This window comes from Megalobrama amblycephala, linkage group LG2 (assembly GCF_018812025.1).
Source record: "Megalobrama amblycephala isolate DHTTF-2021 linkage group LG2, ASM1881202v1, whole genome shotgun sequence".
NCBI lineage: Eukaryota > Metazoa > Chordata > Actinopteri > Cypriniformes > Xenocyprididae > Megalobrama > Megalobrama amblycephala.
Genome location: NC_063045.1, coordinates 16,176,046 through 16,202,657, shown reverse-complemented (window position 1 = coordinate 16,202,657; position 26,612 = coordinate 16,176,046). Strand labels below are relative to the sequence as shown.

Here is a 26,612-nt window from a genome sequence, read left to right as displayed (position 1 = left end):
TTTATCATTATTAAAGACTCGTTAGGCAATTTGCTTCCACTTTTAGAACATTTTCTTCATTTTTATTGAAAATAAATGCCTTTCTGATGTGATATGTGAGAATAACGAGCTCGGCAGAAGGCGAATTCGAACCCAGCAGTCAATCGCATCACGATTGACTTAATTCTCTGCACCCAACACATTACTGCCTACATCACTGCAGCCACAAGAACGTGCATCACTTTTAATCTGGTCTGACATTGGTGGGCGGAGCTACTGTAAATTTGCACTTAGTAATAGACACTCCGAATAATCTTGTTTTCCGTTTGAATTAAGATTATTTTTATTACCACACTGGCAGATATTGATAATTTTTCTTAAGTAAAATGCACTTAATTTAGATCCCCCCCAGGAAACAAGACTAAATATGACAAATTATCATTTTCGTATATGCAAAATCCATCTTGATTTAAGAAATTTTAGATATTTGTACTTGAAATAGGACAAAAAAAAAAAAAAAAAAAACTCATTACGAAAAGCATTTTTGCAGTGTGAATGAATGAGTGAACTATTTAAACATCACTAGCACTTTAAAAAGTGGGAGGAGACCGAAGGAAACTCTGGGTTTACCGAAGAAAACCTGCTCCCAACCAGGGGTGCGTTTCCCAAAAGCATCGTTAATATAACTATGGTTTCAACAACTCTCTTTCAGAAACAGGCTTGACTTAACCTGCTTTCTCGGGTTTGACATACCTCCCATTATGAAACGGAAAACCCAGAGTTTCCCTCATTTCAGGGTTAACATACTCAGAGTTTTCACTTAACCTCCTTTCTGAAACAGGCCCCTGGAATATGGCCATGATGTGTCTTCCTACATGTTTTTTTAAGAAATGAAAAGCTACACACTCAATCAATTAGGGTGAACTGTTGCCAAACATATAACATGTTAGAAACATGATAATCACAGCAATAATAATCCAGTCAAAGACTCTTAAGCATTTGCCTAATCCAAACAGTGTATATATATATATATATATAGGCTATGTGTGTGTATATATATATAGCCTATATATAAAATACATATTATATAAAATAAATATTTTTATAATATTTTTTATAATAACTTGATATTGTTGTTATTTGGTGGTTCCGTTTTGATATTGTTACAAAATTAAAAAAAAAAAAAAAAAAAAAACAGCAGCAGCCATCAGCTCCCAAACTCCACTTCATCTCTTGCACAGCCACTCGATTTCCTCCAACCAGGGAGGAGAGAGACACCAGCCCTTGTCTGAGCTCATTCTCAACGTGGAAAGGGAAAGGAGAGACACCATACCAATCCAGCAGATTCCAGCAAATCATCTACAGATAATTTTTCCATGCCGAATGCGTGTTAAAGAGCGCGCTCAGTGCGGCACACATCAGGCTGCTTTATTGCCATAGCAGCAGCGCGAGCTGCCTGTAGCTGGCACAGGAGCTAGCGACGGAACAAAGAAAACACACACAAATATTTACGTCTACTGAGCAAACTGCTTCCCTATTCTTTAAGGAGGAGAAGGCAAGACCCCGAAGACCAAAACTGACATGATGTTTCCACAATCCAGGCACTCGGTGAGTGTAAATCGAGCCGTTTGCTGGCGCTGTGTTGATGTTGTTAGCTGGCTTGAGCTTAGCATTGGCAAGAGGGGCATCCGTGCAAGTGCGTGTATGCTGAAACTTATCGCAAAGATTAAATATTTAACGTACATTTTATAATATCGTCTTATAACCTTTTATATTTCCAAACCACACATTTTTGCCTTAAAATCCACTAATTCGTGATCTGGCAGTGCATAACTGTTTGCAAATGGGAACAATGTAGATGTTGTGCGCTTGGAGTGCCTGTGACATTTAACAGTTGGTGAATTGTATATTAATATATGCAACTTCAGTCTCAAAACATGTGTTGTATTATTTTAGTAACCCTTTATATGTGTTTATTAGTCTGTACTTTGCAACAACGCTTGAAATTAGGAGATTTCAAATGTTTATGTTGACATCTCAGGTTGTATTAGTCTTTTCTGATGAACTCTCATCATTTTGCCAGTAGCTGAAATGGAGTAGTGCCAAAATCCATGTATTAACTAACACTACAATCACAGGCCTTTATGATGAACACTTTTTTTTTTTTGTAAGAACAGCAAAAAACGAAGGTGTAATCTGTAATGACATGCATTTGCATTGTGCAAGATGTGTTCCTTACAGCACATCCGAGGTGTGTGTTGCGCACCACCTCTTGATCTTTTGCCAAAGTAGAGTCTCTAACACTGCTTATGAACTCCTTTATGGATTGAGTTACACATAACGAATCGCTTCCTAATCAGCCTAACTAACCCAGGTAAGTGATTTAAAAGTGGGTTTAGACTATTTGCAAAATGCATTTTATACATACAATGACTTGAATACATCTCTTTTGTGATGATCATGTTTCATTTTTCATTTATTTGTTTTAGCACTGTCATAAGGATGATTTCATAATGAAAGTCTTTTATCTTACGTAATATCACATACAAATCATGTTTTCCCCTTTAAATGGCAAGGTTAGTTTAGTTTGTAAAATGTCATGTGGTGCGACTCCCCAAAAAACAAGGATTTTTATGAATTTTTACATTTGTAAAATGTACAAACTTTTGTCCTTGAAAAATAGAATAAAAATAAACTGTTCTGACATTTTTCTTGATGGTTAAACCACATGACATTTTTAGTCATTAAATTATCCTTGAAAATAGAAGTTTTTCAAAATCATATGAAGAATACACAAACTTTGCACTTGTTTTAAACTACATTTTTTTTTTTTTTTTTTTTTTTTTTTTTTTTTTTTAAATCGTGGATACTCTTGTATGACATTGACCCATTAAGAAAGTAAATGGGATCAGTTTTGATGTCACGTAGACTAACATCAGTACCTCTTTGCATTGGGCTAATTGTTGGATGAATAGGTCATCCAGCTGATATATACCATTTTTTCAGGTGTTTGAGATGAGATAGTAGGGCTCCTTTACAGCCTGATAATGAAGGGCCGACAGGGAGCATGTGAAAATGTGGGCCCAGTTGTAGTCGGCACTACTTTGTTGCCACGGCGCTGTGACTCCATAGCAACGACTTCTCACCAGACTTGACACAGAAGGTGTTTACTCTGACCAGCCTGAACAGTTCATGACTTCAATTGTTCACCCCGGTGTAGTCGTACACGCAGCCCTTTTAATCTTGCAAGCCCACCGCGACCGTTTTTTCCGAGGTCATCTAATGAGGTTTGTGTCCTTGTGATGAAATTTTCAAACCCTTACGTTTCTTAATTGGAGTATTAAGACCCAACACACCAAGTTAAAAGCAGGGATTACAGATTTAACCCCAGAGATTGGAAATGCGTCCCGCTGTGTGTGCTTTAAAATACAGAAAATATTTAGTTAGCGTTGTACGAACATTACTGTAGTAAGTACCTGGAACCATATCTCATTTTTTGTATGTCTGATGACACTTAATAGCATTTTGTCCTCCATTTTGTTCATTGAATCGAGATCCAGACAAGTGATGTCATAATGGTGGGGATTTGTGAATTGGAGTGCGCCATTGATTGTGGCTTTTCAAGGAGTCATTTCTGAAAGCCATTGTTGCAGTAATGGCTTGAAAGAGAAGCGAGAGTTGGCACAGAAACGTACATGCACCAGTGTGTGTGTGTGTGTGTGTTTCTGTGCTGCCCCCCAACCTGATGCTTTGGGTGGGGCTTGCGGGGCAGATTTATTAAGTCTGCTTGAGTGAGCAGGACAGACCTCCGTCTTTCCCTCCCCAGATCCCTCAACACCATGGATAATCCCTGTTGTCCCACATCTTGCTCATTAAATAAACTTAGACACACACACACACATACTTGCCATTTATTCCCTGCATGCTTATGCATGTTACGAAAAATTTATTGCGTACTGCAACTACTTTTCTTACCACGCTAAAAATGTTTTATTTGCTTGTATAGTGGTGAAAGTTTAATTCTGGCTCATGTCACTTGCCAGTTTAGTCTGTTTTTCCATTTCCTGTCCTGTTATAAAAAGGAAAAGCAAATAAAAATAATATTGAAGTAACAAATATGAATAGCAAAAAAAGAAATAATTATGAAAAAAATGTGCTTCAAATATGTTAATATATTGTGGCTTTTCCCTCACAATGTTGCATTATTTTTATCATTTTGTTTTCATTCATGTTATTTCTCAGTTCAATTAATGGAAAAGGTGGTTGTCTAAATTAATAAACTCTGAAATTAACATTTAGACGTGCTGCTCGACAAAAATTAAGTGAATGTTGCAAGAGTTACAGTTTCAGATGTCACTCGGTAATATCGTAAATACATGTATCATAAGTATTGCAATCTGTATTGAGAGGTAGTTGGTAGGGCTGCCCCCTAATAGTCGACTAACTGTTAGTTGACTAGAAAAGGCTTGGTCGACCAAAATTTTATTAGTCATTTAGTCGCAGAAAAAAAAACTCCACAGGAAGTGGTGAAATCACACGTGCTGTGACGGACATATCGTTAACGCCAGGAAATCCAAACATTAGGCTTGTTCGAGATGCAGTGGCGCTGCGCTGACCAAATTAGCGTATGACATCAAAATACAGGGAGAGCGATCTAATACATAAGGAGTCGTATGCTCTCCAAATGCTCTCGCGGTACTTTGATGTCATACGCCGATCGGTCTGCACATCACTTGAAACGTGAGTAGTAGCAACTTTACAAGTCCACTCGCTCTAATGTTAGCCTAGATAAATGTGAGCTATTATTAGGTGCGTTTCCATGTGTTTGTGTGGGGAGCGCGCTTACTGCATGACATATAGGCGCCGGTGCGATCACTTGCATTTAACTTAAAATACTCCATCATTTTTGGTCATACAGATTAGAGTAATGCAAACTGTAAACGGTCTACTTTTATTTCTGTAAACTCACAATAACAAGAAAATGTGCTTTTGTAAAATAATGAAAACAATCAGGATGCTTTTTCTGCCGTCTGAGTGAACTTGAGCCATGTCACATAAATGAACCGAAACTCTGTGTATACTTGCCTTACATACATGATAATTATATCTATAGAAAGCTTGAAATGTCTACTTTTAAATGGACCTATTCAAATCAAAAATAAATATTTTATGTAATCCATATGAAACTTGCATATAGGCGCATCCACTACTGCGGAGATGACGAGTCGGCAACGTGGACTTAATCTCCGCAGCAGAAAACACTGAAAACATTATCAATAAATTATTAAAATGTTTAGACAGTCTCCTTCTGTTTTTTGTTTTTGTTTTTTTTAACGACACACTCATAATCATTACGTTTGCCGGTGTGCTGTGGCAAGCATTAAGTGTGCGTTTGAGCGCTGATTAAGCTATGTACCTATTATATATGCAATTAAAGGCTCATTATTATGATTTATGGCTGATTAATATATACGTGCAATTAGTCGAGTAATAGCTTAAATGAACGACTAGAAAAATCTTTAGTCGAGGGCAGCCCTAGTAGTTGGCGATACTACTTTATTCACGTTTCATGTATAGCACAAACCTTTGTATTTTATATTATAATATACATCATAAGTGTTTATATATGTGTGTGTGTGTGTGTGTGTGTGTGTGTGTGTGTGTGTGTGTGTGTGTGTGTGTGTGTGTGTGTATGTATATGTATGTATATATGTATATAATATAATATGTGTGTATAAGTATATAAAGTAATTTAATACAAGTTTAGAAATGTTTAGTAATAATAATGCTTGCCTTAACAAGCACTGCTAATATATAAAAACAAAATTGAGCTGCATGATTCTGGATAAATAGAGAATGATTTTTTTAGAATGAAATTTACTAGAGGTTCTGAAAAAATGTGAATTGCAGCAGTCAACTTAAAATGTTTAATTTTAATCTGAATTTATTATTTTAAAAAAATGTATATTTAGTGAGTCATTGAATCATTCATTTCACTTGTTTCATTACTGGATGAATCAGCATTTTTGAACGAATATCTTGAACGATTCAATGACAAATACATATTTAACAGTGATTTTTTTTTTTCTTTTTTCTTTTTTTAAACAGACACAGGCGAATCGTTGTCATTTAGGAATGAGATTGCATGGGTGATTGAATCGAGATTGTGATCTTTTAACGATAAATTGTGCAGCTCTCTACTATAAAATATGATTTTTAATAAAGAAAATATTAATAAACATGTAGCCGTTGTAATTCGTGCCTTAGCAAGCATGACTAATAATCTTTGATCAATCTAGTCCCATATAGCAGGTAAATAAGGAGCAACAAATTCAGTGTTTATTTGTGGAGGTTGAAATTGTAACACGCACACTCCCGAGCAGATGTCTTGGTCGTTGATGGCAAATCTGCTCATTAGCATCGCAAATAGGTCTTCGAACACCTGAAAAAGTGTATGTGGAGAGGACAAGGAAAAAGAGTGCACATAGGTGTCACTGATTCCTTTTATTTCCCTGATTTTCAGCATTAAATGAGAAATTCAGGCCCTTTCAAAAGAGCCAGTGACAATACTGCATCCGCTGTGAATAGACTCGGCCTGTACTGTGGTGAAAGGACGAGGCACGGATGGCTTAATTAGCTTGTCTAACTGTTTGTGTTCCTCTTGGCCTTTGGTGTGAAGGACGCGTGCTGGGATAATTGCGTCGCAGGATTATTTTTACTAGCGCAGGTTTTTTGCCAGTTGCTCGTGGCTTAGAGGCTTTGTATGTTGCACGCATGTTTCTGGATGTGTGTGTGTGTGTGTGCACCGAGACAGACGGGCTGCATCAGTATTCTCTGGCAGTGATGGACTTGCGCTGTGGGAAAGCTGCGCCCCAGAGTAAAGCAGCGGTCTGGAACAAAGCAGCCTGGTGGGGGACTGTTTAATGTGGCAGCACCTCGCACAGACCTGCCTGTCGACAGACACACCGGGCTAAAGAACCCTTCCTAAAGCGCTTCCGCCTCCACAGCCAAAGACCACGAGCAGCTCTCTTCTTACACTTCTTGTAGATCATGCAGTGCAGAATTATCATAGGCTCACTGTGTCTTTGTGTACTGATCAGTGTTTTACTATCATTGGGACACTAATATAATTTTTATTAATATTTTGAGTTGGTTTTTATTTTTATTTTACATTTTCATTTAAAGTTTTAGAAATGTTGTTTTGGTCATTTGTCATTTTTAATATTATTAATGTTTGTATAGACCCCTTAATCGCCTACGTCACTGTGACGTCACCGCTCTAGCTGGAGGCAAAACATAAATAAGAACTCATAGCAGGCGCGTTAAAAGTTTGAGGTTTTGACTTTAAAATGTTGTCGTCTTGTGTTTTTGGCTGCCAGAATAGAAGGAACAGGACTTTTGGTTCAAAACTGAAGGTTTACCAGATCCCGGCAGACATTCCTTCACAGAAATCAAAAAGATAATTGTGGTTATATGCAATACGGCGTACAGACTGGACGGAGACGATCATAAATAATACTCGTGTTTGCAGTGCACACTTCATATCAGGTAAAATAATCGATGCATATGTAATGGTGTGTTGGTTTTATCTAGTACAAATCAGCAAGTTTCTGTTTTATAGGTGAAAAGTCGCCAACTTTCAGCGCACTAGCTAGCTTAAATGTTAAACAAACATACAGCGATAGATGTGTGTGCCATCCTTTGAATGGTCTCTTAAAATAATCCACTTTGCTAGCCATAATCATAATCTCAGCGTTAGGTTACATTAGACAATAAGCCTTGACAAAATTCCCTGAAGTAATTCATATGTTGTCTAGGAAATATCCAAAACTTAAGTTAATTTACAAAAATAGCTGTCACGGTCACGCAGAGCCAGTGACTGTACATATTCGGACAGTTCTGAATCTTCTTCTGCATCTATGTTTAATAAATCCCTCCTAAAACATGCTAGCTTACGCTTGTCAACATTGAGTCCAGCGTCTCTTTTTGCCTCCAGCTAAGCCCCGCCCACCAGGAAACATTGCAGTGTTTACAAACTTTTAAGGGGTCTATAGACTGTATTGTTTTTCTTTCAGTTTGTTATTTTAGTACATCAAGAAATTAAAATGAGATGTATCCTTGGCAACTGAAATAAAATAAAATCGAAAAAGCTGTAAACCTATTTTATTTCAGGGCCGTTTGCACGACGCAGTTTTCAACAAAAAAATGGAAAACTTTTTTTGCGTTTTGTCCGTTTATTCACACGAGCATTTTCGGGGCCTGAAAATGCAAACTTTTTTTTTTTTTGCAAATGAAATATTTTGAAAGAAATACAATTATCTCTGTGTAAACTACAAAAATATGAATTTGTGAAAACGGTGACATCATGTGCATGCGTATTATGTGTTCAGTCTATTGGCGAGGAGTATTTCTTTCAAAGTGACATCGCCAACTACTTGCCTGGCATGAATAATACCGTGTTTATAGTCGTTCTTGCAGATCCATATGAACGGAGATCATTTTGACAACGTTGTCGTCTGTACGCTAAAATTTTCATAAATGCAAGGGAAAACTTTTCCATCTTTAGTACATCATTGTAGGGCTGTGGACGATTAAGGCCTAAAATCAAAACCTCGATTAATTGAACATTTTACCTCGATTACGATTAATGAACGATTATTTTGTTTCCTGTTTTTTGTTTTGTTTTTTTGCCCTCATAGTTCACTGACAAGGTTTGTACTGTAAATATGATTGACTATTAAAGGTGGGATATTTTTTCCTATTGAAAGAGTGATCTGACATAACAGCTCACTTTGATCCAGTTATCTGGATCGTAACATTTCATACAAATTTCTGCTCATTGTAAATCAGATAAAGATATATTAGTACAGTACCAGTACGAGTGATTGCGTGTGTGAATTAGTCGTGAAGCTGTGGGTTGTAAATAGTTCCTTCAAAAGTAGAAAAATATGTGCCATAATTTTTGAGTTTCTAAGCAACTTTAGTGATAAATCACAGGACAACGCTGACAACTAGTTTCTGCTTTCCTCTCTGTGCGCACGATCTTCACGTTTTGCGCAGCTACTGTTTGTATGAGTGTTCGTGCCACATTGCAGCTGCGCGAGCACGGTAGCTCGAAATAGTATACATCCAATCGTCTAAAATCGCTTGAATGTCCAAACTGGCAAACCTTAAAACAAATACAACTGATAAAGTTTAGTAAAGGCTCACCGCTCATGCGGCATCACTATTTGTTGAACCGGCGTTCACCTCCGTGTTGCTTTTATGCCACTGACTGGACGTGGCTACACACGCAAGTATTTTTGTAAGGGGGAAGTATTAACAGGGTTAAAAACCCAAAATAACCGACATGGGAAAATTGCTTCGGTTAGAGGTTCTGAATTCTGGTTTCGATTACTTTTCAATGAATTGTCCAGCCCTACATCGTTGTCATGTAAACCTACCATCAGTTAACATTTATTTTATTTCAAATAATGAAGCATTATTTTATGGCTTTAGTTTTAATTGATTATAATATCAGTGGTACTAATGAATTAAGTTTGACTCATTCAAAAAAATGAAGAACATTACCAGTAATGCACTTACAGTGGTAGCAGGACTTTAGATTGTGACACAATTTGTTGCAAAGTGACAAAAAAAGTTGAAAAACCATATTTTATTTCCTCATTTTATTGGTTTAATAATTTGAGAAGTGTTGATTTAATTTTTGGTGTTTCCCGCACCAGAATGTTCGTTGCGCACAACAATGAACAACATGATGAGCAACGTCCAATTCATGATGAGTCGGTTCTTTTCTGATGAATTTCGAATCATGTCTCAAAGTCATATGTTATTTGAGTCATTCTAACAACTGACTCCCTTACTGAATCTTTTCTGTCATGTCTGATTCAAATGTTCAAAAGTATTTTTATAGAAGTCTATGAGATTTTATATTTTGTTCCATTATACGTGAATTAAAAAGATAGTTCACCCAAAAATGAAAATTTGATGTTTATCTGCTTACCCCCAGGGCATCCAAGATGTAGGTGACTTTGTTTCTTCAGTAGAACACAAATGATGATTTTTAACTCCAACCGTTGCAGTCTGTCAGTCGTATAATGCATGGCAATGGGAACTCCATCTATAAGATTAAAAAAAAACATGCACAGACAAATCCAAATTAAACCCTGCGGCTCATGACACGAAACGATCGGTTTGTGCGAGAAACCGAACAGTATTTATATAATTTTTTACCTCTAATACACCACTAGTCCAACTGCTTTGAGCATCCGGTTGGTGAGGTCTGAAAACATGCTCTGATGCCGTAAGTGATCTCTCGCGCATATGTCAGTGAGTGCGAGCGATCACTTCCGGCATCAGAGTGCATGCTCAACGCGCAGAATGGACGTGCTACTTGGCCGTTGGGTGTCGAGCATCGATTTGGTGTGTCAGGGCAACTTTGGACCGACGTGAGCCAACCCTGCAGTCTGCTTTCGTTGTCACTAGTTCGTTGGCGTCTGCTTGGTGTGTTCCTGCCTTTATACAACTGACAGACTGCAACGGTTGGAGTTAAAAATCATCTTTTGTGTTCTACTGAAGAAACAAAGTCACCTACATCTTGGATTCCCTGGGGGTAAGCAGATAAACATCAAATTTTCATTTTTGGGTGAACTATGCCTTTAAGGTAAAAGCACTTTCCGGTGTCTGGTATTTGTCAGAATGTGGACAGATGCTGTCAATGGATTCTAAGTTGTATTACCTTGCATCAGTGTTATTATTGTTAACTAAAGCTAAAATGATTAAAAATCTGAAATAAAGTAGACAAAAATAAAAAGTTATAATTAAAACAAACTGAAATAAAATAGTACTTGGAGTACTAATATCACTAAATCTAAAATAGAAATAAATTGAAGCTAAAGCTAAATATAAGTATAAAAAAAGCACACAAACTGACCAGAACTTAAACTGACATTAAAATGAATACTAAAAATAAAAGCAAATTCAAAATACCCTAATAATAATCGTGATAAAATAAATAGGCTTGCAGTAGAATGTTAATAACCCAATCTGGCCTTAATTTGGTTTAACTACAAAACATGAAGTCCATAAGTCTGCAGGGTTCTTTCCAAGGGGTCATTATTTGTGGGCAGTTGCTCGCCTCCCATGGCTGTGCCATTTGTTACAGAGTCAGGAGTAATCGGCTGTCTTCCGGAGTCTCTGACCCATGCCGAGCTCTTTACCAACATGGCATCAATCACGATCGCTACTGTTCTGTCTGTAATCTCACAATCACCTTGACCCTCCTGCTTTTAATTTTCAGTCGTGAGCCGCTGTGCTGTTTGCGCTCTCTTTTTGACAGACATTCCCATCGCTCGCTCTCTCGATCCTCTTCTCTTTCACTACCCCCTACCCACTGTGTTGTGTATCCTTCATGCTGTGTGACAGCTATTTGTCTGTAATTTGACTGCCACCGTCGGCCTTTCCAATGAGAGGAAGCTTGTGTTTGGGAGCATGTGGCGCCTGAAGTGATGATAAGTTGAATAATTCCCTTTCAAACGAATCAATGAGGACGGATTGGAGCGGGAAATGGGATAACCCCATTTCTCATAAAAAGCGAAAGAGGTTTAGGGTTAGCAGTGACCGAGGATTGGTGAAGAGATAATCATCAAAATCAACTTCCTGCCCCAAACATGATTAGCCACCACCATTATTTTTGCAGTGTGGCTTCCGGTTCACCAGCCCCTATGATGCTTCTGCCTCTTTGAAGAAACACTTTACACCATGTCTACCAGACTGACCGGTGTCGTGTCGCGCCGCACCGCAACAGCTAAAAGCTGAACACTGAACACAACAAACTGACTGTTGCAAAGCACTTGGACTACGTCAGAAATAGAACGGGGAATCTGTTTACTGTCGGGAATTTGTTGAGTCGCGCCGCATCCAGTGTAGACAATATCACTGATTGTAATGGGTTCTATTGTCATTTGACGCGTCGCATTGCGCCGCTCGTGTTCAGTGTAGACACGGTGTAAGTCTAATGTGGATACAGGTTTTAATTACCAAGTAAGAAGTTTGTTCTTGTTAAATCGTCAAGTTTTTACATTGCATAGTTGCATTTTAGAACTCTTTCCTGTTGATGCCACAAAATGTTTTGTTGCCCTATGTGCTGTCATTTTCTCTGGAACCAGTACAACCAGAATCAATACAAACCCCTGTCAGAACCTCAAATGACTCGATGCTTAAGCGAGTCAAACTGTACATAAATCTAAGAGCCCTAACCTTTTAAACTGTTTTTTGTTGTTGTTGCTTTTAGTTTTAGTTTTTGTTCTTTTTGTGTTTTTGATTTCATTTGTGTTCAAGGTATACATTTATTTCTTGGGAATACAAATACCATAGTTTGTTTTATAGAAATCATATTTACATCCCACTATGGTAATTGGGATTTATGCATAGTTTTTACCCCTGGTTACCATGGTCACATTAAGATTTTTAAAAATGAATAATAAATAATATGCAAGAATTTAAAACCTGTACCTCCATGAATCAGACCAAATTTTCAATAAAAAGTGATAAATAAGTGAATGCCTTACTATTTAGTGTATGTTTATGGGTCAAATCATGCTTAATCATTGGTAAGTTGACTTTTTGGTGCAATAAATACACTAATATCACTATAATAATCATTCATTTAAAGGCCTTCCTCCATCTCTACGACTCTTATACTAGTCTGGAGTCTTTAACCCTGTTTGGTCAAATAATTAATATCAAGAAATGGAAGTTCAAGTTGATTGCATTGCATTGTGGGATGCAGTATTCCACACAGCATGTTGTATACCTCACATTTTGACTAATGTAGTAGTCCACTAAGTGTTTTATATGTATACTGTGCGTGGTACACGTACTGTGTACTGCAGAAATAGTGCTATGCTATTAGTAGTTTGCTATTCCAAACATAGCATCAGATAGAGGAAGACTATGGGTGAGGATTGGGCTATAGTGGTCCTAGTGCCTCTTGGTTTGCTGGCATTTCACTGAACCACATTCACTGTAACTCAAGTATAAAAAGACTCTCTTCTCCTCTTCAGATAACTACATCTGGGTCTTTGTATGTAATCCCTTGGGATGGGGAAAAAAACTGCCAACATTAGAGTTGAAAGAATTTTCTAGAACATTTCTTTTTCTGTTAAACGGTGGGGTGGGAGGCACAACTGTAAATTACGGGAATGATGAATCCCATTTAGCCACAGAAGACTCACAATTTGCCCACCAGCGTATAAAGCCTTTTAATGGTTTAATTGCATCTCAAAGGAGAAGCGCACAGAGGCAGAGTCAAATTAGGGATTGTCCCATATTTTGGCTCTTGTGCTGCATGAGTGCGTCTGTGCGTGGTTTTCTTTTTTTTAAGTGAATATGGGATTTGCTCTAAAGCTTAAAATCATTAGACTAAGCTTTGCAACCTTGAAGGTTTCCATCACTTCATTAAGGCTGGTGTTGCTTAGTAGTTTTTGTCCTGCTAACCAAAAGGTTGAAGGTTTGAAGCCCATAAGGTGCGATTCACGAACCAAATCAATTCAATGTTTCCAAAGCTTCAGTACGTGACGACACTTGTCTGTCTGCTGCGAATGTACTGCAAATGCTCTAAAGAACGCTGAAGGCGAGCAGAAATGAAATATACAACTCTCTGCTTGCATATGTCATTAATAGTGGTTCACTTCCACAATTTTTAATACGACTGCATTCACATCAGCAGCGAGCCGTACTGGAGTTCACATGAACCGTACCCCAGACCTCCATTTTTAAGTGTTTTATACGGTTCGTGGGTGTGCACCTGAGTTCGAAAGACAGCTTTCACAACATCATCCAAACGAACCAAACTCTGATGTCAATCGAACTCGAGTGTGCACCAAAAGTGCTAGTGTGAAAGCACCCTAAAAGAAAGTCTGATCACTCAGTAGCTATTTTTGCAATATTTCCGAGAACCCATTTCCAGTTATACAACTACAGATCATATCTACTTTAATGGGAATAGACAGGAATCTCCTGTGTGAAATGTTTTGTTTGAATAACATATTTCAAATTAGCACTAAAATCTGACAAGTGGTATCATAAATTGTGATTCTTTTGCTCAATTCACATGTAAAAAATGAAATTTTACTTGAATAATGCTAATGATAATCCTATTGTTACTTTTAACATAATACTAATTTTGCTATTTAATTACTGAAGCTTACATTTAAGAGTTTTATTAAACTTAGTAACTTAAAATGTAATATTTAAAAACACTAAGTATGTGTAAATGTGAATCACCATTGCACACTTGGGCCAGGCATTTAACCCTAGGTTACTCTATAAAAGGATTGACTTTGTAAGTGTACTTGAATTTGCTTTGAATAAACACGTCACTTAAATGTCAAAGTAGCAAAGTTCACAATCATTATAAAAAAGAACCATAATTCTGCTCGCTGTTCATTTCTTTAGGACTCTTAAGCACTTTTTCTGTTTCAGCATGCTTGTATTAATGTATTAATGACCGTTTTAAAGCCCTCTCTCTGCTTAGCACACAGCTAACTGTTCAGCGCCTGCTTAAACCGTCTAGATGACGTTATGGTGTGGCAAGCAGGTCAGCGTGGCCTCCGTTGAAAGCGAGTATTGTGCATACGTAACACCCGTGATCTCCCCAACACTCCTCCAGGGGCTATCGACTCAAAAACTTTCCCAATCAGCCCCAGCATTCCCCAAGGAAACCGTATCTCCCGCGGTCATGCATAAATGTGAGGACTACTGTTAGTGGCGTCTGAAAAAGTTTGACTGTTTGGGCACTAAGTGCTCGCTGTTGACACAAGCCTCTCTTTCATATGCAGTGGAGCACAGAGCGCTCGGGCTAAGTACACAGTTTGTGTTAAAGGTTGGTCTGCTAGTACCGTGGGTTTTGAGAATTTCATCCGCCGAGATCTCACCCGCAGAGTGGCATAGGATTTTTGAAACGGAAAAAACCAAACACTCGAAAGGAGTCAAGAATGGGTTGGCAATTTGGAAAATAACATGACGAATTAGCTTCTGGATTGTTCAGAAGAGATCAGAGTGCCGAATAAAACACAACCAAGTCCAGCATGTTGATGGATGACTAGTGTTTGAATTTGGTTCTCTTTTGTTAACTTTGCACCTTTTTACTTGTATAAGATCAAACATGAAAACATAATAATTACTATTATTAGGGTAAGGTGCCGGAACTCCATTGTGTTTTTACTTATTTTCTTCTTCATTTTTCTGCCCTAAAAGTATATGGGTGTCAGAGACTGTAAATCGTAGAGACCCCAGAATTGGCAGAATTGTTCTAATCTTACACCGCTACTCAGGTACACAGACACACACCTGTCCGACACTAGGTGGCGCTATAATAAGGTGAAACCTAAGGGCTAGAAATTTTTACCCCTTTTTTTCCCTAAACCTAACTCTGTGTATCTTATCTATAAAAAATTCGGCCATTTTGAATTTTCTGAAAAACGTACTTTTTCTAACTCTTAGGCCATTGGCCCTATCTTTACCAAATAGGCACACACCAGCTAGGGATGGTGTTGGCAAAAAGTTATCAAAAAAAATAATTATTGGTAAATTAAATGGTCCATTTGACCTATGTCTTAATGAAACTTAATACACCTAGACCACAGAACATTTTATCTTTAATTCAAGTTTTGCAAAAATTTGCTTTGTTTTGACTCTAATAGTAATGATTTGTGGTTCAGTAAGTGAGTCTTTCACCAAAGATTCAAATTCATTTGACTCATTGACTTCATTTTCGGTAGCCAGAATCTGAAACATTGGTAACAGCAGAGATCATCTTGGGTTTTTATTTTTTTTTTCCAGCATTGCTAGAATTACATTGAAAGCTGGAAGGCCTGCATTCATCAAAATTCGAGTATGGCAGTTGCTTATTGGGAAACCCGCCAACATATCTCCAAGTCTAGGAAAAATCTACCCTGAAAAGTGCAAAACGGTTCCAATAACATCTGCATTTTCCCTGCAGGTGTGGCCCCCACTCAAGGGAAATAAGCTCACCTGCAAGCCGAATACATGTAATTCAAAAACCTTTGGGTGATGTCGAGCTCCAGACATGACTGACGCCTTCTAAATTATGAGTTGTGAATGTTGCAGTAAGCCCTGTGAGATTTTATTTGCTGCATTTTATACAGTACACTTGAATTCACTCTTGATTACAAAATTTCCTGTTTAGAAAGCTGCATCTGTTTTGGCTGGAATTTTCTGTTCTTGGCATTGAAACCGCTGCGGTGGTCCATCCCCTGGATGCCCAGATGATGCTGCGACTCACGCTTTCTGAATAATGTGATTGACCGCCATAAATTGCTTTCGTTTCAGGCTTCATCGCAGCAGCTGAAGTTCACAACGTCAGACTCGTGCGACCGCATCAAGGACGAGTTCCAGTTCCTTCAAGCACAATACCACAGGTATCCACCAACATTTTCAACACCTTAAAGGAATGGCTCACTTAAAAAATTAAAATAATCATCATTTACTCGCGTGTCGTTCCAAACTTGTGTGATGTTCTTTCTTCTGTGGCAGTGTTAGTTTATTACTATTTTATTAATTCCTTGAATTAGCTTATATTTTTATGTTTTCAGCTTTAAGTTTTAGTAATTTTATTATGTGCTTTTGTGATTTTTTTTTTTTTTTTTTTTTTTTTTTTTTTTTTTTTTAAGCTTTATTTCATTTTTTTTTTAGTAATTGAGAAAATTATTATTGAATTTAAGACCTTCGTTCGTCATCGGAACACAAATTAAGATATTTTTGATGAAATCCGATGGCTCAGTGAGGCCTCTATTGCCAGCAATGTCACTGAACCTCTCAAGACCCAGACAGGTACTAATGATATATTTGAAACAGTTTATGTGAGTACAGTGGTTCTACCTTAATATTATAAAGCGACGAGAATACTTTTTGTGCACCAAAAAATAAAATAAGGACTTTTCAGCAATATCTAGTGACGAACGATTTCTTTAGATGTCTTCAGTACCTATCTGGATTTTGAGAGGTTCAGTGACATTGCTGGCAATAGAGGTCTCATTGAGCCATCGGATTTCATCGAAAACATCTTCATTTGTGTTCTGAAGATGAACGAAGCTCTTACGGGTGTAGAACGATGTGAGGGTGAGTAATAAATGACATAATTTTCATTTTTGAGTGAACTAACCCTTTAACGTTCAAGCTGTATGGACCTTTAAAGTATCATAAAACAGGTGCTTTTGCGTCCTTTTTGAAGCTTTCGATGCAATTACAATGCAAATACAATGACTCGTGAGTCGGTGAGTGAATCAGATGTTAATTCAGTAACTGTTCTGACTGATTCTGGGAGTTCATTCTGTGAAGGAATCAGCAGATAGATTCAGACCCATAAGTCATCTTGTGCAATTCATTAAAAGAATTTGTTTATAAGAGTCATTTGTTGTTGAATCAGACTACAGTCGATGAGTCAGAAAGTAGTCAGATGTAGTCAACTGCTCTGATTGATTCATTGAGTTCATTCTGTGAGGTGATCGCCTGATTGATTCAGACCCAAAGTTGTTCTATTCATTAAAAGAACCGTTCATAGGAGTCATTTGTTCTTTAATCCGACTATAGTAGAAAAGAGCAACCAGCACATGGAAAGTTGAAAAATAATGACTTGTGATTTAGTGAGTCAGATGTCAACAGGCCTTTATCGCATTCTCCATGTTGTCACACCCGGCTCTGATTTAGTAGCGTAATCAGATTTCTGCCTTCATTATTGTCAATGGACGATCGCCAGTTTTGGCAAGACAATTACAATACACTTAGTTGAAACGGTTTATTTAGCCTTACCATGATACCCTACCATTTGTATAATCTTCCATTTTAATGTGCAGCATTATCTGAGCGAGGCAATTGTCAGTGCTGCCGGTGTTGCAATAGTCATGAGATAAATGAGGAGCTGCATACTGCTCGAGTTACTGTCAGAGGAATAATCGGAATACACTGATTTCATTTTTTTTTTTTAAATGTTGTTGTTTTTATTGTTGCAGCATGATTATTATGAATATTCTCCAATTTTTGGCTACAATATAATGTAGCCAAAATCATTACACTCAAACCTGGAGGCAGTGTAGTTAGGTAATCCATTACATTACACATTTAAGGTAATATAATCAGACTACTTTTTGATTACTTTTAGATTACTTTTGACCTATCTCGTTCATCACATTGATTTGAATATGATAGTCTTGTACCATATTGATATACAAAGAGAAAGAAATATTTTCCGTTCTTTGTCATCAACAACATTGTGCATTAAATACTACATTATGTCAGGGTTTCTCAGACTGGGTTTTGTGAATGTTATGAAAAGCTATTAAGTAATTAAATCATAAAAATCATTAAAAAAAAAACAATCAAAATAAACTCTTACAAAATATGATTTAAAAATGTATTTGTTAACCTGCATGTACGGAAGAGGATTAGGGCCAAGCAATAATAAAAAAAATAAAACCATCTCGAGATTAAAGTTGTTAAATTTCGAGAAAAAAGTCGAAATAAAATGTTGAGAATAAACTCATTAAATTACGAGAAAAAACTCGTTAAATTTTAAGAAAAAATTAACGAATTTGTTCTCATAATTTTAATGACTTTTTTCTCGTAATTTAATGACTTTATTCTCAACATTTTATCTCGACTTTTTTTCTTGAAATTTTACGACTTTTTTTCTCATAATTTAACGAATTTGTTCTCATAATTTTAATGACTTTTTTCTCGTAATTTAATGACTTTATTCTCAAAATTTTATCTCGACTTTTTTTCTTGAAATTTTACTTTTTTTCTCATAATTTAACGAATTTGTTCTTATAATCTAATGACTTTTTTCTCATAATTTAATGACTTTATTCTCAACATTTTATCTCGACTTTTTTCTTGAAATTTAACGAGTTTTTTCTCGTAATTTGTTTATTCTCAACATTTTTTCGACTTTTTTCTCAAAATGTAACGACTTTTTTCTCATAATTTAACGAATTTGTTCTTGTAATTTAACAACTTTTTTCTCGTAATTTAACAAGTTGATTCTCAACATTTTATCTCGACTTTTTTCTCGAAATTGAACGAGTTTTTTTCTCGTAATTTAATGACTTTATTCTCAACATTTTATCTTGACTTTCTTCTCGAAATTGAACGAGTTTTTTTCTCGTAATTTAACGAGTTTATTCTCAACATTTTATTTCGACTTTTTTCTCGAAATTGAACGAGTTTTTTTCTCGTAATTTAACGAGTTTATTCTCAACATTTTATTTCGACTTTTTTCTCGAAATTTAACGAGTTTTTTCTCGAAATTTAACAACTTTAATCTTGAGATGGTTTTATTTTTTTATTATTGCTTGGCCCTAATCCTCTTCCGTATGCATGTCATGTGACCATTAACCAACATCAGAGAACCGTGAACTTAATTTTATTAGTGACCCAACTTATTAATGTAAAATCTCAAGGGGAACTTCAAGTAAATATATTTGGTCAAAGAGATTCAGTTGACAAAAACGGAAGGAATTCTTGCATTGCATGTAAATGTGAAATGACGTGTGAATTTGTACATTTTAATGTGTTTGAAAAACAAAAGTCTTCCAAATACGTGCTTAAATGACTCACTGAGTGATAAACACAATTATTATTTTATTTTTTCAGGAGCTGATTAGATATGCAATGTTAAGAAAACATTTCTTAAAAGTGAAGTGATTTCTGTAAATCCAGTGGTCAAATGATGTGCGTCTTTGTTTTCAGTGATAGTCACATGACTAGTGGCTGGTCTCTGTGTGCAATTCCACAAACCTGGAAGACCATCTGAATATATAAAAGCAGTTGGCGTTTTTTTTTTTTTTTTTAGAAAGGAAAATTTTAAAGATAAAAAAGTAGTAGTAGGGAAAATCAATGAATTACTACTGTTGTAAGAATAACATGTAATCAATAAAAAAAGTAACTGTAGTCTGTTTACAAGTATTTTAAAATGTAATATAATCTAATTATAAGTACTTAACATGGAATCAGTAGCTACTTTTTCATGGACACTTTTTCCTTCAATCTGAATGAATTCGTTCCGATTGATGAATCTGAATGTAGTCTTTACATGAACGCTAAACAAAGTGATCGGGTTTATGTGCGCATTTATACGTCAGAAGCTTCTGGTCAGATTCAATCTTTTGACATGAGCACTGCACGAATATACGGAGTTTCCCGCTGTTGTTGCATACACTAACCATCCTCCTTTTCTTTGTTTTAAAAAGCAGACTTAATATTTATCTATTTCGGGTCCTAAATAGATGACGACAAGCACATGAACCGTTGAGTCGTGCTGCTTGTATTTATCAAGCTGAAAAAGCGTCTTTTCCCGAGCCCAAAACCAATCGTCTGTGGATGAGAGTATGAGGACTGATGGGATGTTATCCTGCTCCACTTCACAGACAATAAGTGAAAAGAGAATTTCAGAAGGACAGGACACTCATTTATGACACTTTATTCAAAGAGAAGAACAGCTTGTTACGCTGTTTCTAGAGTCTGCATACACAGAGCTTACACAAGACACCATGTTTTTTGTTTCATCGTACCAGATTAATGATTGTAAACTGAGGTTGGTGTATTTAGGCCTTGTTTACACCTGGTTTTAAGATGTGTTTTGGTCAACTGGATCACAAGTAGATGAGGGAAACGCATACCTGTTTTTTAAATCTGCCTCATTTGTGTACTTTCAACCACTTCTGTCCTTATTTCTTTCAGGTTTATTGGCGGGTAAATGTATGTTTTTTTTCAAGTCTTTCAATCTAATGTATGAAATAAGCTCACGCATTTAATTTCTGCTCTGACAGACGCAAGATGATGCTGAACGCTGTGAGTGCGTGTTAGAAATCAGGAATGGTGAGAGAACATTGTGCTTAGTATGTTTCTCATCTTCAAACCAAACTTGGGTCAACAGCCAACAAAGTTTAAATCCCGTTTGGCTTGCACGCTTCCCATAATGTTCAGTAGGTGGTCTTTAGTGGCTATTCGAACACATTCAATCAGATGAGTGTCTACACACTACGAAACAATCTGGTCGAATGTGTTTTCGACTACCTCTGGAAGTGGTTGAATGTGGAAAAGCTCAATATGTTTTAGATCCCGTTTACACCTGTATTTAGAGTCATCCACTTGTGATCCAATCACCCAAAAACAAGGTCATAGATGAAGTTTCTGTGCTGAACTGTACATCAATAAATCATAAAAATCCATTGATACAGGCGACTGTGTAAATTATTTTACCCTACTCTTTGAAGCTTCTGCTTTTCGAATGTAGAAGTCTAATAAAGGCCTATTCAATAACTTCTCTGATTGATTCAGTGAGTTGATTCAAACCCATAACTTATAAGTCAATCTATTTGTTAAAAGAATAAGAGTCATTGTTCTTGAATACACCTATAGCAGAATAGAGCAACGGAGTCAAAAAGTAATGACTTGTGTGTGTGAATGAGTCAGATGTTAATTCAGTTGATTCAGTGAGTTTACTCTGTGAAGGAATCACCTGTTCCTTAAAAGAACCAGTTCATAGGAGTTGTTTGTTCTTGAATCAGATTACAGTAGAAAAGAACTACCAGAACATTATCAAAATTTCTCATTTTGTGTTCCACAGCAGAAAGAAAGCCCTACGGGTTTGAAACAACCTTTTTTTTTAACCGTTTCTTTAAGGCGGTCCTCTACAAAGCGGTGTGACTAAATTCACTATTAGCAGGCGCATTTTTTTTATCACTTCTAACAAGCTTCCCCTAGTGCCTCATTCCCATGCCGATTAACACGGAGCGGCTACTGTGATCCGATCAGTCTGATGCTTTGACTTCTGTAAATGGAGACAGAAGACTCTTTAAAGACACAAAGATGTGGCTACTGTCCCATCTTTAAGGCAACATGTCTTTCCCTCCCTATTCCCATGACAACGAGCAAACCCTCATTTAACCCTGGTTCACAGAAGAATAGGCCCTACGTTTTTGTATGTGTATTCAGAGCATGGATTCGCCGCCATTGACTTCAATTGAGATTCAAAAGACAAGGGCTTTTTTGGTGCTGCGTTCAGCCTTTTAAAGGAAATGTTCTGCAGGCGGTCCCTAGAGCCTCGCCGAGCTGTCGCTCCCTTCTACAAATGCATAAATAGATCAGGGAATACATAAATCAAAATAAGGATGACAGCAGGAGCGATTTGGAGGCGGAAAGAAACGGCAATAAAACTCCATCAATGTGTCGTTTTTTGGCGTCTTTTTTTTTTTCTCCGAGAGCATCTTTGGAACCTTCAGGAGGTCTCGGCCAATCAGTGGCTGGCATGGCCAATCACAGGTAGCCTGGCAGCAGGGAGGATGGTCACCATGACAACCCCCAATATATGTTACACAGTCATAACAGCCCAGTTTTTTTCCCCCTTTTTTGGGATAAGTGGAAGCAGCAGACTGGAGAGGTATGAGGAGACAGAATGCTTGTCATACACCAACGAAACAAAAACCTTTAGTATGTCGTGTCACTTTGTCAGTTTATACAAGATCGGATGCTTTCTCTTGGCTTGCTTTTGCCGGATACTTTTCCATTCCCACTTTTTTCCATATGGAATTACTATTTAATTGGTTTTCTTTGGGAATAAATTAAATAATGTGTCTTGAAAGGGGTCTCATCATGGCCTTGTGGTTTGCGCACATGCTGACAACACATCGAGCCATGGTGATTGTGGGAAATACTGGTTCGATTCCAGTTTGCATGGTGTGATGAAACCAGTTCCTGCCATTTTTCTCCTCAGTAGTGTAACAACTAAAAGATATAAAAAATATATGAAAATCAGTTATAAAAATGCATCAGGTATTTTTTGAACAAAATGTACATTTTGCATCCAATAAATCAATTTAACACATAAATAATTGACATTAAGTTAGGGGTGTGTGATTTTTACTTTTTTTTTTTGTTTTTTTGATCGTGGACAATTAAAATGTCTCTACGATCTGCTTTTGAAGAAATATTGTAGTATTGTGCTATAGTGCACATTCTGTCAGTTGCAGTTTTGGCGCCTCTGTCCCAACAAACGTACATTCACTTACATTTACATCACATGTTTAGCAACACAGCGGTAGGGTTACACTCACATGATATTGCAGGCAATCATGAGTTTATTTTTTGCATGCGTTTTAAAGGTGCTGTAGAATGTATTTTTAAAAGATGTAATATAAGTCTAAGGTGTCCCCTGAATGTGTCTGAAGTTTCAGCTCAAAATACCCCATAGATCTTTTTTTTATATAAATTTTTTTTAACTGCCTATTTTGGGGCATCATTAAATATGAGCCGATTTAGGCTGCTGCCCCTTTAAATGCTCACGCTCCCCGCCCACGGAGCTCGCATTTGCCTTAAACAGTGCATAAACAAAGTTCACACAGCTAATATAACCCTCAAAATGGATCTTTACAAAGTGTTCGTCATGCACCATGTCTAATCGCGTAAGTATGGTATTTATTTGGATGTTTACATTTGATTCTGAATGAGTTTGATGGTGCTCCGTGGCTAAAGCTAACATTACACACTGTTGGAGAGATTTATAAAGAATGAAGTTGCGTTTATGAATTATACAGACTGCAAGTGTTCAAAAATGAAAATAATGACAGTCTTGTCTCCGTGAATACAGTAAGAAATTATGGTAACTTTAACCACATTTAACAGTACATTAGCAACATGCTAACGAAACATTTAGAAAGACAATTTACAAAATCACTAAAAATATCATGTAATCATGGATCATGTCAGTTATTATTGCTCCATCTGCCATTTTTCGCTATTGTCCTTGCTTGCTTACCTAGTCTGATGATTCAGCTGTGCACAGATCCAGACGTCCTGCCCTTGTCTAATGCTTGAACATGAGCTGGCATATGCAAATATTGGGGGCGTACATATTAATGATCCCGACTGTTACGTAACAGTCAGTGTTATGTTGAGATTCGCCTGTTCGTCGGAGGTCTTTTAAACAAATGAGATTTATATAAGGAGGAGGAAACAATGGAGTTTGAGACTCACTGTATGTCATTTCCATGTACTGAACTCTTGTTATTTAACTATGCCAAGATAAATTCAAGTTTTAATTCTAGGGCACCTTTAAAGCCTTGCCAGTTAAACATTTTATTCAAAAGCTGTTCTGACATACACTTTTCTGAGAGCACAAGAAAATTTGATGTGTCTGCATATTAGATCTGTGCTTGAGGTCTTAAAGTGACAGCAGCCTAATGTACCTGCTGCGATTTGTCATTAATTTTAATCATCGAAAAAACAACCAAAAAAAAAACAGAGAAAAGAGAAAATCACTTACTGCTCTTCACTGATTAACTTCAGTAACATTAATAAGAATCAATTAATTATTTTTGAAGTCGATGTAGTTTTCACATTTTTACATTCATTTTCTTGAATGCTACTGTTAAATACTGTAGCTTTATCTCATTTGCATATGGTATTTATCCTATTATTTGTTTAATAAAATCAATATGAAAAAGAATTGTGATAAAATCGTGAATCGTGATCTTGCTGAAAAAAAAAATCAGAATATACTTTTGCCATATCGCGCACCACTACATTTAAATGATTTCAGCCATTTTACTAACTTCCACCATTTTGGTTTTGTTCAAATAAACCACAGGCCATCTTTTCAAACTCTGCCATCCAAAATCATCAATCTAAAAACCTGAACATACAAAATGATAGACTGACAGAGAGTCTTTCTGATTATTTATTTATTTATTTATTTATTTATTTATTTTCCCCCAATTTAGCAGTTCTTATATGTGGCTGATTTGGGACCCTACGCACAAGACATAACAAAAAAAAAAAAAAAAAATTAGATTGTATGATATGAGATACTTTACATTATATTACTTTACATTTTACTTTTTTGGGAAATTTGCACACATGCTGTAATAAAATTGATTTATCACGCTTATTGACAGATTTCTAGGACTGCATGAGTAATTGAAATAAAACTAAAATTGCGATTATGGCCTTGTGCAATTATCACATCGCAAAGACTGCAATTTAATGAAATAAACAAATGCTTTGTTTCATAGTGAAATGTGGCACTTTTTTATTTTACTATAAAGCAGCTCATCATTTTATAGAGAAATTGATAATCACATTTTTTTTTTTTTTTTTTTTTCAAATTTTGCAACCCTACAGACACGTACATAAAATGGGTAGCTTTTTATTAAAATCACATTCGCAACATGTCCAAAATTGACAGAGAGCTTTTCTGATCGGCTAGTTTCCTGATTGGTTGACACAGAAATAGTTGTGATATCTCAGGATATCTATTAGATAATTGAGACATTTCATGTGTGGTTTTCCTAAAGTAAATTGCTACCTTAGAGCATTTTTGGACTATTATTAGCACCAAATTCCTCTCCCCATCTACCGACTATGCCAAAAGAATGTGAAAAAGCCCATGTCTTGATGTCTCTGAAGCAGTCTGAACTCTTCAACTGAACTGTTGCATAATATATGTCTAGTGTCCGTTTTTTTTTTTTTTTTTTTTTTTTTTTTTTTTTCTTTATTGACCGGTAATTTTTTTTCCTCTCTCCAGTCTGAAGCTCGAATGTGACAAGCTGGCCAGTGAGAAGTCAGAAATGCAACGTCATTATATCATGGTAAGTCTGCACAGAACGCACTCTTCTCCAGAGGCTAGATGTGCCGGAACATATTCACATCTGCAAGAAACTCACCTAGCCCTTACCCGTCCGATTTCATTGTGTCTTATTCTCTGTCTTCATCTACACTGTCTTTTCTGCTACTCTATTAACATTCTGTTCCTCCTGTCCGCTCAGAGGCGTCATGCACCATAGACTATGTTATGTTATATGTTATGTTATGTTATGTTATGTTATGTTATGTTATGTTATGTTATGTTATGTTATGTTATGTTATGTTATGTTATGTTATGTTATGATTCTTATATTATTATATTATGTTATTTTATTTATATATATATACATTTTTATATATTATACATATATTATACATTTTTAATTCTTTCAGCTTGGTTCTTATATTATGCTTGTCCTCGATTTGGGAGGGGTATGGGAAAAAAAAATCAAGAGTCTTTTTGTACCTGCATCAGCAAATTATTTGCAGAAATTAAGCAAACAAGTTTAAGTTTGCTTGTTACTTGTTAATTTGCATACTTGTTTATTTACACAATTATTTAATAATTTGCCTAATTTTATTATCAATGACGCACACAAAATGTGAATCATTGTCCATTATTTTGTGAGCAATTGGTGATAAAGAAACATGCCCCGTTGCAGTGTTGCAAATATTTCCATTTCCATCTCAAACGCCAGTCAATTATTCACTACAGAAACTGCAAGTAGAAACTGACAGAGCTTTTGGCATCTGATGCTGCATATTCTCTTAGAGATGATGAGAGATGAATCTAATTTATTTTCTTAATATTTCTCTTGTGGCCCATAGTGACAAAATTTGTATTTGTTTTTTAAATGAGGAGTAAGCTAATCGAGCTAATCTTTTATTATCCTCGCAGCGCGTCGGTTATGCTGTGATGCACTAATGAAATTGTTGTGGGGCAAATTAATTGTAATATTAATTTAATAATA

At 36.4% G+C, this 26,612-nt stretch overlaps 1 protein-coding gene across 2 annotated transcripts in view; it reads left to right on the top strand.

The window, feature by feature from the left end:
• Positions 1 to 1,176: 1,176 nt before the first annotated feature.
• tle5 (TLE family member 5, transcriptional modulator) overlaps positions 1,177 to 26,612 on the top strand; it is a 40,783-nt gene continuing 15,347 nt past the window's right edge. The window contains exons 1-3 of one of the 2 annotated variants that reach the window (XM_048183080.1): positions 1,177 to 1,587; positions 16,333 to 16,421; positions 25,583 to 25,646. In XM_048183080.1, the coding sequence (XP_048039037.1) occupies positions 1,561 to 1,587; positions 16,333 to 16,421; positions 25,583 to 25,646 (180 nt within the window). In that variant the 5' untranslated portion in view covers positions 1,177 to 1,560. The remainder of the gene's footprint in view (positions 1,588 to 16,332; positions 16,422 to 25,582; positions 25,647 to 26,612) is intronic. The other variant, XM_048183079.1, reaches the window with a different exon arrangement.